This window comes from Ictalurus punctatus, chromosome 26 (assembly GCF_001660625.3).
Source record: "Ictalurus punctatus breed USDA103 chromosome 26, Coco_2.0, whole genome shotgun sequence".
NCBI classification, from domain to species: Eukaryota; Metazoa; Chordata; class Actinopteri; order Siluriformes; family Ictaluridae; genus Ictalurus; species Ictalurus punctatus.
The window spans coordinates 6,488,074-6,506,813 of record NC_030441.2 but is presented as its reverse complement, the minus strand read 5'-3'; the positions used below and the strand labels follow the sequence as shown (position 1 = coordinate 6,506,813).

The following is an 18,740-nucleotide window of genomic DNA, read 5'->3' as shown; positions in this document are numbered from 1 at the left end:
ATTGAGTGTACATGCAAGAAAAAGTGAGACTATTTCTATATCCTGACATATGCTGCACTAGTGTGTAGGAGCTCAGCAATAAAAATAGACAAACTTCCCTGTTCATCTACCTCTACTAGTTCCTCTGACTCTCACTCAGTGGAACAAAAGTCAAGATAACAGACACGAAAATATGCCACCACATTTATTCAACAAGCATGATGGTAACTAATGAGGAGAAACCAAATATGTGTGGAAAATTTAATCGACACTGCAAAAACAGAGTACTTGTTTGCATGCTGTGAAAATGTTTGTTCTCTTATAGGAAAATAATGCACTTATTGTGATGGTAACAGTAACTGCTTTTCATGTTGTGAAAAATTCCGAGATTTGGGAGGCCCATCTGAAGTAGCTGTTTTTGATATTTTTGCAATAAGTTTGAAATGAGCGTTTCTTTTAATACAGCTGTCCATTAAATGCTCTTTTGGGCCAAAAAATAATTTAAGCCACAGCACCTGACAGACCTTAAATGATTTTATGTAACAACTTCTTTTTGTCTTGCAGTCAGCAACGAAAGACATGGATCAGAAATGCCCACAGCTGAATAAACAGATCACTGCTGCTGAAAACCTCAAAAACAAAACCAACAACTCTCAGATGCGTGCTACAATTACAGATCAAAGTAAGCATCATTTTACTTAGTCACTTTTATTGTGTTTAAAATCCCTGTAAAAAATAACCCTAATCTAACCATAAACGCCTTAGGTTAGGGGTAGGTACAGGACAGTTCCACTCACTCCCGCAATTTAGTTGCTTCTGTTTCCCAAAATATAAACCAATCAGTAATGAATAAATGAATAAACACGAAACATGTTTTATGGTTTATCTTTGGCCTTTCAGTGGGTTAAAAGGAAATGTTTCTCTTGCATTTCCTCATCAAAAGACGTTATCTCAGCCATATATTAGCCATTTAAGTATGGCTTAATTCTCTGCACTGTCTCAGAAAACATTGGTTATGGTCATCATGTACATGATGAGCAGCATTTAGAAAGGATGTGGTGGCTGCCCTCCCATGTCTTGAAGAAAACATGTGCTAGCCTTCACCATCCCTAATTGGTAGTTGTCATGTGGCAGGGGAGGGCTACCGAGTGCGTGGGAATTGTGAATTCATTTACATATGCATGTGATGGGTGACCATTAGCAAACATACATGTACAAACTGTTCATATTTAGACCACACATTTAACTGATGTATAGGTTTAAAGTGTTTGCTTTTCAAAATGATCCATATAGGCTCAGGGTAATTTCCCTTGTTTCCCTACAAATTTTCAAGACAAAATTACGCTACTGCTTCAAAGACGCAGGCTTAGAAAAGGGGGTTGATCAAGGGTTCCTGAAGGGCTATTTGAAAAAATAAGGGCCCGTAGCTTCCAAAAAGGGTTTTCTTGGAAATCTTTTTGATTTAAGGGTTTCTTTAGTTGCTTAAGAGTGCACTTGAAGAGTAGTCCCACTATTCAGCATCCTCACAGGGTGCACAGACCACAAAATCAGGGAAAAGCATAAGCCATTTTAAACCTTAGAAAGAGTAGCACCGATTGAGATCCCTGTCATTTAATAATTTGTGCTAGTACATAAGCAAACAAACTACAATTTGGCATCATTTGATCAAATCAGTGTTTTTTAATTACTACTTTGATGGAATATTAATTAAAGTCAAAACATGCATGGATACTTTTGGGATTTCTTGCAGAAGTCTGTAAAGTCATGTGCACAGAACAAAGCTGTCACTCTTAAATATGAAAGAAAAAAAAGGCTTTTATGATAGCACTGATATTTTCTAAATATAAACTCTATGGCTCTATTTTTATAGTGATGCTATATATCGAGCTAACTCAGCTCCTCTCAGAGGCTATGCAGTGCAGCTCAATGATGTTTGTAATTAGCTGGCTGACAGAACTTACAGGAAATGTATTTTCTATTCTCTCTCATTATATTTAAACTTGATGGTGGTAGTATAATTCATGTGAAGACTGGGATGCAAGTGTGTACACTACATTGATTGCCAGTCCAAAATCCACAAAGATGCAAGAGGTTAAACATACATACATTTATATCTTTATAATACAGTGATTGAAAGGCATTTCAGATGTAGGTCTCTGTATATGTCCCTAAGTCTAAAAGTGATGTCAGTATTTGTGCAGGGAAAGTTTGGTGCATTCAAAGTTCATTTACACGTGTTTAAGTAAATTGTACTAAAGTCAAGTCTCCGTTCAGATTATGCAAATCAGCTGCGTCTAGTTAATGCCCACATGGGTTTTCTCTACTAGAACTACCCAAGACAAGGTTTTTCAATAGCATCTAGACCACTGCCACACAAGCACTCCACACAGACAGTAATCTGAGCTCAGGATCAAACTGAAATTAAAACTGAATTTAAAATTTATATTCTAAATTTATATAAAGCTGCTTGGTGAAAATTTCCAGTCTTAAACATGCTATACAAATCAAATTGAATTGAATTGGAATTAAACTGTCCAAGCATTCATCTGCTTATAGCTCACTTTAAGTGCTATTCATAATTTATATATAATTTGCTATTCATAATTTATATATAATCTGATTAAAGTGAGGTCTTCTTTGATGTCCTCTGTGCAGGAGGAAAAAAATAATAATATTGATGTCAAATGGCCTTACATAGTTTTACTGCAATAGCAGTCTAAAATATACAGTTCCCCTTGTTCTAGTCTCCTCTGAAAGCATTGGAACAGCAAGGCCAATTCTTTTGTTATTGCTATACACTGACAACATTTGGGTTTGAGATAAAAGATGAATATGAGACGATAGATCAGAATTTCAGTTTTCATTTCCTCATATTTACATCTAGATGTGTTTTAAAAAAAAACTTTGAACACGGCACCTTTTACATGAGCCCACCAAGTTTTTTCAAGTGATCAAAAATATTGGAACATGTGACTGATAGGTGTTTCTTGCTGCCCGGTTGTGCCCTGTTAAATCGATTGTTTAAAGAATTAAGAGCTCTAAATGTCTACCCTTGGTTTGAGCTCTAGATTTCACCTGTAAGGACTGCATTTGTTGTTAAAAAAGGAAAAGCCAACATGAATACCAGAGAGCTGTCTGTGGGAGAAACCATAGCCAATTTTGAAGCTGAGAAAAGAAGGAAAGTCTATCAGCAGCATTGGACAAACATTGTGCATAGTCAATACAACAATTTAGAATGTCCTGAAAAAGAAAGAAATCACTGGTGTACTGTGCACATTGTGAGAACTCTGAAGAACAATCCAAAAACAACAGTTAGTGACCACCAGCAACGTACACAAGGCAGGGGTGAAGGTATTACAATCCACCTTTCGAAGGAGACTTCAAGTGCAGAAATATTGAGGCTATACCACAAGATGCAAACCATTCATCAGCAGTAAGAATCAGAAAGTCAGATTTGAATTTGCAAAGAAATACAGAAATGAGTCGCAAAAGTTCTGGAACCAAGATTAACTTATACCAAAGTGATGGAAAGGCCAAAGTGTGGAGAACGAATGGATCTGTTCATGATACCAAAACATAGAGGTTTATGAGTGAAGCATGGTGAAGGTAGTGACATGTCTTGGGCTTGCATGGCTGCTTCTGGAATGAGCTCACTGATCTTTATTGATGATGTAACTCATGATAGTAGCAAAAGAATAAATTCAAAAGTCCACAGAGCCAGTCTTTCTTCCAATTTACAGAGACTACATCCAATCTAATTTGGAGCAACTTCATCATGCAGCAAGACAATGACAAAAAAGCAAAAGTGGGGTTTTATACTGGTCAAGTCAATCACAGACCTTAACCCTTTTGAGCATGCATTTCACCCCCTGAAGATAAGACTGAAGAAAACAAACAACAACTGAAAGGAGCTACAGTACAAATCTGGCAAAGCAACACAAAAGAAAAATGCAACAGTTTGGTGGGTGCAGTGGGGGCTTGATGCAGTTATTGCAAGCAAGAGACATGCAACCAAATATGAAGTGTTATTTACTTTAAGACTATATTTTCCTGTAATTTTGCTCACCTCACACTTGGCTGGTCTACCACTAAAGGTGCCATGTTTGAAGTTGTTTAACACATCTAGATATAAATAAATTCAGCAACAAAAGAACCGTCCTGTCACATTCAACTGCTTTTCTCTCCAGCAAAATTCTAAAAAAAATTTTTGGGGGGGTGTCAATATTAAAAGTAACAGTCAGTATCTAGTGTCCACCAGCTGCTTTCAGTACTACAGTGCATCTCATCCTCATGGACTGCACCAGATTTGTCAGTTCTGGCTGAGAGATGTTACTCCACTCTTCCACCAAGGCATTTGCAAGTTCTCGATCACTTCTGGGGAGACATGATTACACATGGTCCTTCCTGTCTCCCTGTAGCACTGTCTTAGGCATCTTACATTAGACATTGCAGTTTTTTAGTGCTCTGGCCACATCTTTAGTACTCATGCCTCCCTGCTGCAGGCTTATGGCATGTTCACGCAGGTGAGAGGGCACCCTAGGTTTCTTTCTTCTGGTGTTTTTCAGAGTCAGAAGAAAGGTCTCTTTAGTGTCCTAAGTTATTGTAACTGTGACCTTAATTGCCTACTGCCTGTAATCCTTAAGGACTGTTCCACAGGTGCATATGCTAATTGTTTATGGTTCATAAACAAGCACGAAAAACATTGTTTCAGCCCTTTCCAATAAAGATCTGTAAAGCTTATTTGAATTTTACTAATTTATCTTTAAAAAAAAAAAAAAAAAAAAAAAAAACAGTCTCCTGAAAAAGGGTCGTTTCTTTTTTTGCTGAGTTCATGAGGAAATGAATGCTGAAATGTGGATCTATCATATCATATTCATCTTTTAAACATGCTGATGCTCATAATGTACATCCCTTCAGCACAATCAGTACTGTGTGTGAATATAGTGCAAAATTGTGAAAGAGTAATGATTTATAATCCCACTATCCTGTGGTACCCAGAAGAGGTGGTTACCCTTTTAAGTCTGGTTCCTCTAAAGGTTTTTACCTCATGTTCTCACAGGGAGTTTTCCTTGATTCTGTCCACTATGGCTTATTCTTTATATACATCTGGATTTCCGTAAAGCTGCTTTGTGACAACTTCTTTTGTTTAAAGTGCTATAAAACTAAAATTTAACTGAGTTACATTAAACTGGCATAGAGTAGCACTTAATACTTAAAACTTAATACTGCTCCCTGATATCATGCAAGAAAAACGGGCTTAAGCATAGCATGTAACTCCAGTTACATCTGAGGTTTGAATACTGAGGTGTGCAATTTCAGTATTAAATGCTGAAAAACTGTACACAATAAATGCCAGATTCTTACTGAATGTATGAATGTTCTCCACATACTAATGCAATGGGATGAAAAACATATTCAGTTTTTTGTTTGTTTGGGGTTTTTTTTAATTATTATTTATTTATTTATTTATTTATTTATTTAGTTTTTTTTAGCTATTCACTATATGTTGTAGGAGAAATAAAGTCCCATGCCAAAGAGCTTTATCTAGCTAATCTGCTTCACTCTGATCTTACACAACAATGAAAAATAATCCCATAATTACAGTTTGAGTTACTGGCTCATTAGGTAATGTTGAGATCTTTTGATATGGGGCCTGAATTAGAATGAAAAGAAATGTCCTATGAGAGAGAAAATGAATGGGAAGCAAAAATTTGCGCTGATATTGGATATAGTCTAATGTTATACAGGTCTTAAATTGGATTTGAATGCATTTCTTTGCAGTTTATGGTTCACTCACACTTGAGTAAAACCAAATGAGTGCACGTTTTATGGTACATCTTAAAGTTGGGTGGTCTAAAACACTAGTTAAAATATAAATTTGTGCATGACTTATAGTTGGTAAAGGTTTAAATTGGCTTTTACTAACCATAGTTATTTGTTATTGTTTGTTAGATAAAGTCTATCATATCTAGTTGGTGTGTGGGGGAAAATGGGTTCAAAAATCCCACAGCAGTGCCATATTTTGAATGTCACACTGCCTATTGCATTGTTTCACCCACATCAGTACAGCACATTAATTTATGATTAGGAGAACAACAACAGGCTGCAAAAATGTGTTTGCAAATATGTGCATCAAAAAAGCAGCTACAGTTGAGGCCAAAAGTTGAAATACACATACATTAAAGATATGCAATCTCAGTTTTTCACTCCACACATTTCATGTTACCATAAAGTCAATTAGGGCATCTAGTTCATTCATTCACATCAGAGGTAATTTTAATCAATTGTTTACAGACAAATTGTAAAGCCACAATCTGAAACCCACTCATCCCACCAGCAGAGGGAGCCCTCTCCTGAATATTGACTCCACTCTTTCCACAGCCACTTCCTGTGTGTAGCCATGTGCTTTGTGAAACTCATTGCGAAGTATTCCCAGTTTACCTGCCTTACTGAGCGTTTGTCTGATTTCTGTCATGTTGCTTCATGTTATGACCTTCCGCCAATCCTTCTGGATTTACATTTTGGATTACCCTTCTGTTGTGTTTGTCTGTTGGATTGTCGTTACTGAACCCTGCCTGTTTCATTGACCAAGACTGAGCCTTGTGTTTTGGATTTGTTTAATAAACGCTTCTGCAACATGGGTTCAAACCCATCTCCCAGTGGGAGTCCGTTACAGAATACTTCACCCTGCCCGGAAGGATCACAGATTCAGGCTGTCTGCCACTACCAACGTGAAATCCTGCAAATATTCCAAGCACAACTCATCAACCTGCATGCCGCGATCGACCATCTGACTCACTGCATTCAGTCCCTTCCGCCTACCAGAACTAACCCAATTCGCTCTACCGGATAAGTTCGATGGATCAGCAGAAAAACGTAAGGGGTTTCTACGCTAGATATATTTTTCTAATCAGCCCGAGGTGTTTTGCCAAGATATGACCAAGTGTTCTCTGATAATGACTCTACTCACTGGAACAGCTCTGTGTCTGCAGTTTGGGATACGGACACACAGGTACAGACCTCGTTTGAGTATTTTGCAAAACAAATTGGAGAAGTGTTCAAATAACCCACTGGAGGGCTGGATGTTTCCGTGCAAGAAAACACCTCTGCCAAGGAAAACAATCTGCCACCAAATATGCTGTTCACTTCTGCACGCTAGCCAAATCTCAATCCTCTTCACCACCCAGCGTGTCATTGTCACCCAGTTCCTGAACCCTTGGAAATAGGATATACAAGAGTATCTTCAGAAGAATGCCATCTATGTCAATTCAAGGGGCTATGCTTCTACTGTGGACAATTGGGTCACCAATGTGCGGCATGCCCCAATAAAACCAAGACTTCCAGCCAAAAAATGAGTACAAGCATTTCTCCCTTACCAGTCAGGCACTGTATCCATCTGCCCCTACTCATTGATTTTAATGGAAATTCTACCCATATTGCAGTGCTAGTGGATTCCGGGGCAGCTGTTAACCTAATCCATCATGATCTTGTCACTAAACTCAAGATACCCACATTACCATTATACACACATTATATGTACCCCATCCTGTTACAACAGTCGACAATGAGCCCATAAGAACAGGCCTAACACAACAAACCATACCACTCACAATCCATACTGGGCTTTTTCACATTGAGAGGATCTCACTGTACGTCAACTCTTCCCCAAAGAATCCTGTCATCCTGGGCCACCCCTGGTTAACCACTCATGATCCCAATATCTCCTGGGCACAATGTGAACTCCTCAAGTGGTCAAGCCTACTGTCAGTAAAGATGCTTCCAATCCACGATCACTCTGCCATGTCTCTCCACCAGCATTGAAAGTCCCAACAGTCAATAATCACCCAGATTCCCAAAGAATATGCTGAATTTGCGGAGGTGTTCAACAAAGCCAACGCAACCCAGCAACCCCCTCACTGCCCCTGGGATTGTGCCATTGAAGTCCTGCCCAATACAGCCCCTCCTAAGAGCAAGGTGTACCCTTTATCACTCATTGCGACCTAGATTATGGGGAAATATGTCAAGGAAGCATTCGATTTTTCTTTTCTTGGGGTAAAAAGGACAGCAGCCTCAGACCCCACATTGACTAACACAGCCTTAATTCCTTAACAGTCAAATAAATAAATAAATATATATATATATCCACTGCCATTAGTTTGCTCAGCACCGGAATAACTGTGAGAGGCCCAATTTTCACCAAGTTAGACCTCCGAAGCACATACAACCTCATCTGAATCCGAGAATAAGACAAGTGGAAAATGGTCTTTCTCACCACCAGGGGGCACTATGAGTACTAAGTACCGCTGTATGGCCTAGCAAACTCCCCAGCGGTCTTCCAGTCATTCATAAACAATGTGACATCCTAAACCAGTTCATCATCGCCTACATAGATGACATCCTCATATACTCCAAGACCCGAGCACAACACATTCAGCATGTGAAGACAGTTCTGAGTCGACTACTCGAGAAAAACGGAGAAGTGTGTTTCACACCACCAACACCACAATGGACCTGGCGAAAACCAAGGTAGTAACAGATTGGCCAAGTCCCACCACCATCAAAGAACTACAAAGATTCCTAGGCTTTGCCAACTTTTACCCACCACTCATCAGAAAACTTCAGCCCCATTAACTTCTCTCCTAAGAGGAAAACCCAACAAATTGCACTGGACGGACTCAGCACAAGCCACATTCGACACGCTCAAAACCAAGTTCACTACAGCCTGTAGTCCCCCCGGACCCAAACCTCGCATTCATTGTAGAGGTTGATGCCTCGGACTGTGGGATTGGAGCCACGCTCTCAAAAAGCACAGCTCACCAGGCAAACTGTATCCATGCGCCGCCTTCTCCAGAAAGCCGACTGCTGCAGAGCAGAACTATGATGTGGGCAATAAGGAACTTCTCTTCATCAAGGTGGCAAAGAGTGGAGACACTGGCTGGAAGGGGCGACTCACACACTCCAGGTAATCACGGACCATAAAAACCTCAAATATATTAAGAGTGCAAAACGTCTGAACCCAAGGCAAGCACGATGGTCACTATTCTTCAGCACTTTCCAGTTCACGGTTACCTATCATCTTGGCAGTAAAAATAGCAAAGCCAATGCTCCCTCCAGGTTCTATCTATCGTTGGATTCATCACAGATCTCCCTATCTCCAATGGATTCACCACTGTGTTAGTTATCATCAACATGTTTTCCAAGTCATGTCATCTGTTCCCCCTTAAGGGTCTACCCACAGCCATGCCCTGTTTCACAATGTGTTCAGAATCTGTAGTATTCCAGAGATCATTGTGTCTGACCGAGGGCTCCAGTTTACCTCCTGAGTATGGCATGCCTTCTGTAAACAACTAGACATCAATGTCAGTCTCACCTCAGGTTACCATCCACAGACCAATGGACAAGTGGAAAGACTCAATCAAGAGATCGGACGTTATCTTGAGATGCAGCCAAGAACAGGAAAAATGGAGAGACTTCCTTCCATGGATCGAATATGCTCAGAATTCCCTCACATACTCCTCCAACAGACTCACTCCCTTCCAATGTTTTCTGGGCTACCAACCTCCCATGTTCCCTTGGTCAGATGAACCCTCAGTGATGCCAGCTGTGGATGACTGGGTCAGGAGAAGCGAGAGGATGTGGAACTGTGCTCACGTTCAGCTCCAGCAGGACATCCGGGCTCAACGCATTCAGCCCGACCATAGGAGACACCCCCACCCCAACTATCAACTGGGTAAGAGAGTCTAGCTGTCTACAAGAGACCTTCGTCTGCGGCTACCCTGCAGGAAGCTCAGCCCCAAGTACATAGGTCCATTTCACATACTAAGACAAATTAATCCTGTAACCTACAAACTATAGCTTTCTGCTAACTACAGCATCTCTCCTTCCTTTCATGTGTCATTGCTGAAACCAATCCACCCCTCATCTGGCCTGGAAACCACAGACATGGAACCCTCACCACCGCTGGACATTGATGGAGGTCCAGCATACCTGGTCAGAGAAATCCTGGACTCCAGATGGAGGGGAGGTCAGATGCAATATTTGGTGGACTGGGAAGGATACAGACCAGAGGAGAGATCATGGATAGCCGCCAGAGACATCCTGGACCCCTCATTGACCCATGAGTTCCACCAAATGAACCCCAACTGCCCAGAACCCAGACCAAGGGGATGCCCTCAGAGAAGAACACTGGTAGGTGATCGATGAGGGGGGAGGGTGGATCTGTAATGCCAGAATCTGAAACCCACTCATCCCACCACCAGAGGGGAGCCCTCTTACGAATACTGACTCCACTCCATTCCTTCCACAGCCACTTCCTGTGTGTAGGTTTATAAGCCATTTGCTTTGTGAAACTCATTGCGAAGTATTGCCAGTTTACTTGTCTTACTGAGTGTTTGTCTGATTTCTATCGTGTTGCTTCATGTTATGACCTTCTGCCTGTCTTTCTGGATTTACATTTTGGATTACCCTTCTGTTGTGTTTGCCTGTTGGATTGTTTAACTGTTACCAAACTCTGCCTGTTTCATTGACCAAAATTGAGCCTTCTGTTTTGGATTTGTTTAATGAACACTACTGCAACATGGATTCCAACCCAATTATGGCCAATTGTCACAATTAGGAGTTAAAGGGCCTCAGGGCCTTAGACCTTAGAAAAAGAAATTGTGGACCTACACAAGTGTGGTTCCTCCTTAGGAGCAATTTTCAAACAATTGAAGACACTACGAGCATCTGTACAAACAGATCTGTATGCAATTATAAAAAAATATTGTCATCATACCGACATTACATCATTCAGGAAGGAGGCACAAATTAACTCCAAGGAATGAATTAACTTTGTCTGAAAGTTTCAACTAAACATCAAGGAAACAACAAAGGACCTGGTGAAGGAGTTGGAGGAATCAAGGAGCAAACCTGTGCATTTAACATTCAGAGAGTCCCATATCACCATGGTTGGATAAGTTGCCCCTACTCTAAGACCTACATAAAAAATAAATTTACAGTTTGCAAAATCTGCAAAGTAGAGAATTTGTGGACTGAACTGAAAAAGCATGTCTGAGCAAGTCAGTAGGAATGGGTGAAATTACAGTTAGGTATTTGGGAAGGCTACCCTAAGCATTTTATTCAAGTTCAAGCAATTAAAAGGCAATGTCACTTAATACTAAACTAGTGTATGAAAACATTTGACCCACTAAAATCTGATATAGTAAATAAAAGCTGAAATAAATCTCTTTGCTGTTTTGAAATTACCTCTTATGGAAATAAAGTAGATACCATAATTAAATGTATGTTAGCATGAGAACATTATTCTTACTATAAACAATGTTACATTTAAAACTAATTTCTGCCAAAGAATTCACTTGGAATTTCTGACACCATTATGAATAAATTTCCATGCTTTTAAAATCATTTTCTTGTTCTTCTTTTCTCCATGAGTTGAAAAATTACAGGCACACTGGGAAGACTCGCATACCAAGTTAATGGACAGGATCATTCAACTTCAGAACATGTATCAGGACTCCAAGGATTGGCTGGATGCCAAGAAAATGGTGGAGTCTCACATAAAGCAAGCCAGTGAAAAACTAGAAGGCAGGAAGGAAGTCTCACCAAGTGCTGATCATGCAAATGTTAAGGTAATATGAATTACATCTTAGTGCTGTTTTCTGTTTTGTGATGCAAACTCTCATTTTCACCACTGATGATAATGAGGAGAAGTTTTGTGTTTGTAAAAAAGTGCTTTTTATATATGGCTGTGGAAAGCTTTTGAAACTAAGATGACTTTAAAAAAAGGCTTTAATAGACCAGATATATCAAATATGTTGTATTGTGTCATTATTTAATCTAATTGAAAGGACAGTATGCCAGAGTAATTTCAGCAAATGGAAATGAGCCAGTTGCTATTTGTGAATTCTTGACGTTCTCTGTTTTCAGAAAATTGTTAAAGATATACATATGTGGCAAGCTGAAGTTGACGTGACTAATGAACTGGCAAACAAGCTACTGCTCCTTTATGCAGACGATGACACAAGCAAGATTAAACAGATGACTGAGAATATGAATCTTGTTTGGGGCAGTATCAAAAAAGGGTAAGTTTATAATTAGGAATTACTTTTCTGTTTCTATTTATCATAAGTATGTGTTGATAAAATACAATCAAATACAATAAAATATAATTTATTATATAAATGCGCAAATACTGTATGTTTCCTGTGATACAACAGTTAACTAGAATGAATGAATAATGAGTGTAACCTGTTCTACACCAATGTAGTACAGTGCCATCTAGAATTATTGTTTTGAATTATCTTCAAAGAATAATATTCTGAGCTCAGACATGCATATGTACACCGATCAGCCATAACATTACAGCCACTGACAGGTGAAGTGAATAACATTATGCAGCAAGTGAAGTCAGTTCTCGAGGTTGATTGTTGGAAACAGGAAAAATGGGCAAGTGTAAGGATCTGAAAGACTTTGACAAGGGCCATATTGTGATGGCTAGACAGCTGGGTCGGAGCATCTCCAAAACGGCATGTCTTGTGTGGTGTGTATATATACACAGTGGTGCTTCAAGTTTGTGAACCCTTTAGAACTTTATATATTTCTGCATAAATATGACCTAAAACAGCATCAGATTTTCACAGAGAAAAAGTCCTAAGAGTAGACAACGAGAACCCAATTAAATGAATGGGGGAAAAATTATATTTGGGCATTTATTTATTGAGGAAAAAGATCCAATATTACATATCTGAGAGTGGCAACATATGTGAACCTTTACTTTCAGTATCTGGTGTCACCCCCTTGTGCAGCAATAACTGCAATGAAACATTTCCAGTAATTGTTGATCAGTCCTGCACATCGGCTTGGGGGAATTTGAGCCCATTCCTCGGTACAGAACAGCTTCAACTCTGGGATGTTGGTGGGTTTCCTCACATGAACTGCTTCCTTCAGGTTCTTCCACAACATTTCTATTGGATTAAGTTCAGGACTTTGACTCGGCCATTCCAAAACATTCATTTATATTCTTCTTTAACCGTTCTTTGGTAGAATGACTTGTGTGCTTAGGGTCGTTGACTGCATGACCCAGTTTCTCTCTATATTCAGTTTATGAACAGATGTCCTGACTTTTTCTGGCTTGCTCATGTGATCTTTTGCAAGTGCATATAGGCAGCAGTGTTCTTTTTAAAGAGCAGCCACTTTCTCCTTGCAACCCTGCAATGCACACCATTATTGTTCAGTACTCCTGGTGGACTCCTGGATGGTGAATTCCTCATGGACTATTATTGTACATGTTTTGCTCTTGGAGTGATCTTTGTTGGTCAACCACTCCTGGGGAGGGTAACAATGGTCTTGAATTCCCTCTATTTGTACACAATCTGTCTGACTGTGGATTGGTGGAGTCCAAACTCTTTAGAGATGGTTTTTAAACTTTTCCAGCCTGATGAGCATCAACAACTCTTTTTTCGAGGTGCTCTAAGAAATAACTAACAAGTGAGCATAATATCACTCTGGAAAAGGATTCAGCAGCAATAATTGCAACCAAATGCTTCCTATAACTGGATATCAGTCTTTCACAACACTGTGGCCCACTCTTCTTTACAGAACTGCCCTTTTAAAGTCCTGCCTTTGACTAAGCCACTCCAAAACTTTAATATAGCTTTTTTTTGGGGCCATCCAAAAGTGGACTTACTTCTATGCTTTGGATCATTGCCTTGCTGCATAATCTATTTGCGCTTGAGTTTCAGCTTGCAGGCCTAAGACCGGACATTCTCCTTTAAGATTTTCTGGTAGAGAGCAGAACTCAGAACTCATTAAATTATTGCAGGTTGCTCAGGCCCTGAAGCAGCAAAGCATCCCCACTCCATCACACTTCCACCACCATGTTTGACTGTAGGTATGATGTTCTGTGTTTGGTTTATGCCAGATGTAACAGGACCCCTGTCTTTCAGTTCTACATTTCTTAGCTGAATAATTCTACTTTTGACTCATCAATCCACAGAAAATTTTCAATCCATTTTCACAAAAGGTTTGAGGATCATCAAGGTGTGTTTTGGCAAAATTCAGATGAGCCTTTATGTTCTTCTGGGTTAGCAGTGGTTTTCACCACGCCACTCTTCCATGGATGCCATTTTTGCCCAGTGTCTTTCTGATAGTGGAGTCATAAACAGTGACCTTTATTGATGCAAGAGAGGCCTGTAGTTCCTTTGATGTTGTGCTTGGTTCTTTTGTGATGTCCTTGCTGTGCTCTTGGAGGAATTTTGGAAGGTCGGCCACTTCTGGAAAGGTTCACTACTGTGCTGAGTTTTTCCATTTGGAGATAATGGCTCTCACTGTGGTCGTTTGGAGTCCCAGAGCTTTTCAAATAGCTTTGTAACCTTTCACAGACTGATGTATTTCCATCACCATCTTCCTCATCATTTCTGGCATTTCTTTCAACTTTGGCATAGCATGTTACTGGGTAAGACCTTTTAACCAACTTCATTCTGTTAAAAGAAGTTCTATTTAAGTGTTGATTTTATTGAACAGGCTTTGCAGTAATCAGGCCTGGTTGTGTCTAGTCCAGCTGAACTCCATTGTGATTGCAGATTCATAGATTTGGGGAATTAGTAACTAATATCGAATATTGAATAACATTTTTGGTATTGAATAACATTTTTGCATCAATAAATAACATTATAATTTAAAAACTATATTTTTTGTTTACTCAGGTTTCCCTTGTTTTATCCTAGATTGTGTTTTAATATATGAAAACATTTGGTATGAGATATATACAAAAATAGGAGAATGTATGTATGTGTCACAATGGACAGGCTGAGATGCAATTGCAGTTAGACAGTTTTTAATAGAGGATCAGCAGACAGTTCCAAAATGAAAGGCAAGTTCAGAGTCAAAACCAGGCAGAGGGCCAGGCAATCAACAGGATATCGTAGAGCAAACCAGAAATTAAAAAAACAAAACAGAAACCAGTCAAAACCAGGATAACAATAATAATAATAAAGTTTTTGTGAATGAATGTCTCTATATAAAGGGTGTGTGTGTGTGTGTGTGTGTGTAAATTGGCAACAGCTGTATGTGTGATTAGAATTCTGGTGACCATGAACCTGCAGGTGTTGTGAACTGGGAAGTAGTCCATGTTGACCGTGTTTGTAGGCTGCAGTGTTTTCTGGGAATTGGAGTTTGACAATGAGATTGACCTTGACAGTATGTTTGTTTGAGCTCAGAATATCCAGTTGATTTAAAAAGTCTACACACACTGTTAGAATTGCCGGTTTCTGGGATGTTAAAAAAAGAAAAGAAACAAAGATAAACCATATTTTTACCTTTAATGTGATATGGCATCAAACAAAACTCAAGTGAAAAACAAATTTTCTTAACAAAAAAACAAAAAAAAAAAACAACTTATAATAATCTGGTTGCACATGCGTGCATACCCCTTGACTAATACGTTTTAAGCACCTTTTGCTGGTAATGCAGCACTTTTTGTTCTTTCTGGGTAAGAGTCTACCAACTTAGCACATCCTGATTTCTTGATTCCACTCATTTTCATAATCGATTACTTGACTGATTATTTTTTTAGATTAATCGGATGGGCGGGGCAAACTTTCAGTACCATTGTTTCGTTTATTTAAAATAAAATCCACAAACTGAGTGCTACAAATATAAACTTTAGACTAAAACTTTTATAAGACAATTACAATTATATAAGACCGTATAAGAACCCAATACACACAGACACACATTAATATATTATTAATTTAGGACTGTGGTTTAATTCCATATTTTTTGTGCAACCATAAAAACAGTGCATAAATACTTGTGTGTGTATATATATAATATAAATTAGTTTATATTATTTAATAGTATTTATGAATTACGTTTTATAAAAGGTAACGTTGACAAACAGTAAACTGAAGAAAGTCATTGTTGTTGATTTAGGGTATCTGCTAAAGCTAGTAGCGTCACATTACGTGCGTATGACGTCATGCGCCGTCGACTAGGAAGCGGCTTGTACTTCCGGTTAGTAAAAAAAATGCTAGTGTTCCATTTTGAGATGATATTACCTTTCTAAAATTCATACACTAGTCGGTAGAGTACGTCATTTGGGATACAACTTTAGTATTTACCCCTGAAGCGTGTTTTCAGAACAGAAGTAAAGTAGTAAGTAAATCTCCCCCGTGCCGCGAGCAGACCAACTAATCGATAATGAGATTTGTTGACAGCGATTTGTTTCAAAGACTTAATTTCTTTATTGAAAACAATTGAGCTTCCAGGCGTCGTCAATAAATATTGGAGATCAAAAAGCCTGCCTATCTATTTCAGATAACTCATATTAGCATAGTCAGATGTTAAATTCCGGAGTTCCTATGCAACCAGAATAAAGGTTGGCAGGTCTGGTATTTTAATATCATCAAAGTTAACGTCACAGGATATCGTAGCAGTGTGATATCGTGACTGTGAAGGCCATAGCATATGATATGCATAATTTTTTATATTTATCAAACCATTTACTGACCCCCTGTGCATGGAGGCATTATCGTTCTGGTAGAGAGCACTCCCATTAAGATAGACATGTTAAGACATGTTTCATTATAGGTTAAAGGTCAAAATAACTTTGCAGAGTAACGTGGCAATGCAGAGGCAAAGGTAAAGGTATCCCTGAATCTGTGAACTAAATTTTCCTGACCATCTCCAAACCTAATTCTACTTCAAATATTCCATATCATAACTGTTTAAATATATCGACGCACATTTTTTTAAGTACAACAGTTTGTTTAAAAAAAATTAAGATATACTGTATCTACCTATGTTCTTTTGGCAGGTAGGATTTGGGTTAAACTTTGGGTTGTGCAGTGCAATGCAATGAGCTTTTCTGAGCATGATCTAATCTAATGATTAATTCATCTTCAGTAACAACTTCATCTTGGTCAGGGTCATGGTGGATCTAGAGCAGGGGTGGGCAATCTTATCGGAAAGGGCCGGTGTGGGTGCAGGTTTTCATGCCAACCAAGCAGGAGGCACACCCGATTCCACCTGTTTAATCAGTTGATCTTGGCTTTCAATAGATTCAGGTGTGGCTTCTGCTTGGTTGGAATGAAAACCTGCACCCACGCCGGCCCTTTCTGGATAAGATTGCCCACCCCTGATCTAGAGTCTATCCTGAAACCACTAATTGCAAGGTGGACATACACTCTGGAGGGCAGGTTTTACATTTGTGTGAGCTCAGTTCTACCCATTCAAGGCAAAATAAAATCTTTTATTAAGATTTCTTGAAATTAGGTATGAAAAGTACATGGCATCACATCCGGGAAAGTCTGTGGGAAAGATTCTTGTTAATTATTTTGACATGAAATGGTTATTTGACTGACCTGCTTTTTTCAATCCAGGGACAACGTCAACTTAAAAAAAACTTTTAAAACTTTAAAGTCAACTTTAAAGTCAAATATTTCCATAACAAGAAAATAGATGATGATTGTAGTTGAAAGTGAAATTTAAATACTTTGAAAAATGTAGCAGTTAAGCCTTTATACAAATTATGCAAGGATGTATGTATGTATGTCAAACATTAACACATCACTACTTTTAGTGCAGGGGATACAGAGGCAGCCCTAGAGGCCAGACTGCAGCAAATGCAACATTTTTATGCCGATCTGGAAATGTTTTGTAACTGGCTAACTGAAGCAGAAACTACAGCAAATGTCTTAGAAGATGCCACGTACAAGGAATCTCTTCTGGAGGATGCAGCCACAGTGCACCACTTACTAGAGCAATGGCAAGTAAGTAAGCAGTTTGTCTAGTAGTTTTGTTTAGCAGTATTCTGCCATATTTGAGCTTGAATTGCAGTCAAGTCATATACTTTGTGTTTGTAGGAGTTTGAAATGTTTTATGTGTGCGAAGCGCTTTATCGCTTTTAGTTTTCAATACCGCATGTTGTTTTGTGGTGTATTATTCTTAAAAGTAAAATAAATAAATAAATCCGTTCAAAATTTGATCTGAAGCAGTTACTCTAATCAGAACATATGCTTCTCTTATACATTGTGATTATTTTATTGTATTTTCAAATTGTTGCTGGACATTCGGTTCACCCCAAACTGAAATAAAAGCCAGCACTTCTTCTCAACTCCAGTGCCAATGCGACTGCTTGGATACCATTTTGTGCATTAGTGATCATATGACCCCGTGACAAACATCTGGGTTTGTAGAAAATTCAACCTGCTAGATACCACTCTTCCTATGGTGATTTTATTGCTGTCCAGTATTTACAATACTGACTTAAAAAGAAATTATTACCAATGTCCCACAGATAAAATAATATGATTTGACTAGGACTTTAGACTCTCTTAAAGGATTGTGAGGCGGCTGTGGCTCAGGTGGTAGAGCGAGTTGTCCACTAATTGGCGGTTCGATTCCTGGCCCACATGTCTTCATGTGTCGAAGTAGCCTTGGGAAAGACACTGAACCCCAGGTTGCTCCCGATAGCAAGCTAGCGCCTTGCATGGCAGCTCTGCTACCATTGCTGTGTGTGCGTGAATGGGTGAATGAGAAACAGTGTAAGGGTCAAAAAGCACTATGTAAGTGCAGACCATTTACCATTTCAGATTATTTTGGGCTTCCTCTCTAATTATGTGACAGTTGAAACTGGTCCTAAACAGAACTGTGATATTTAGCACTACAATGATATTTAGCACTACGGTGGTCCTTATTTATGAGTTTGTTTATTACAGGGCAAAGATTTCCAAATACGGTAGCTTCTTAGCATGAATGTGATG

At 39.0% G+C, this 18,740-nt stretch overlaps 1 protein-coding gene across 6 annotated transcripts in view; it reads left to right on the top strand.

Moving 5' to 3' along the window:
- Positions 1-18,740, top strand: part of dmd (dystrophin) — a 241,529-nt gene that overhangs the window by 102,088 nt on the left and 120,701 nt on the right. For all 6 annotated transcript variants that reach the window (XR_008393479.1, XM_053675989.1, XM_053675988.1 and 3 more), the window contains exons 52-55: positions 544-661; positions 11,410-11,606; positions 11,905-12,059; positions 17,558-17,747. Coding sequence is in view for 5 of the 6 variants with exons in the window: in XM_053675989.1 (XP_053531964.1) it covers positions 544-661; positions 11,410-11,606; positions 11,905-12,059; positions 17,558-17,747 (660 nt within the window). In the remaining variant the exon portion in view is untranslated. The remainder of the gene's footprint in view (positions 1-543; positions 662-11,409; positions 11,607-11,904; positions 12,060-17,557; positions 17,748-18,740) is intronic.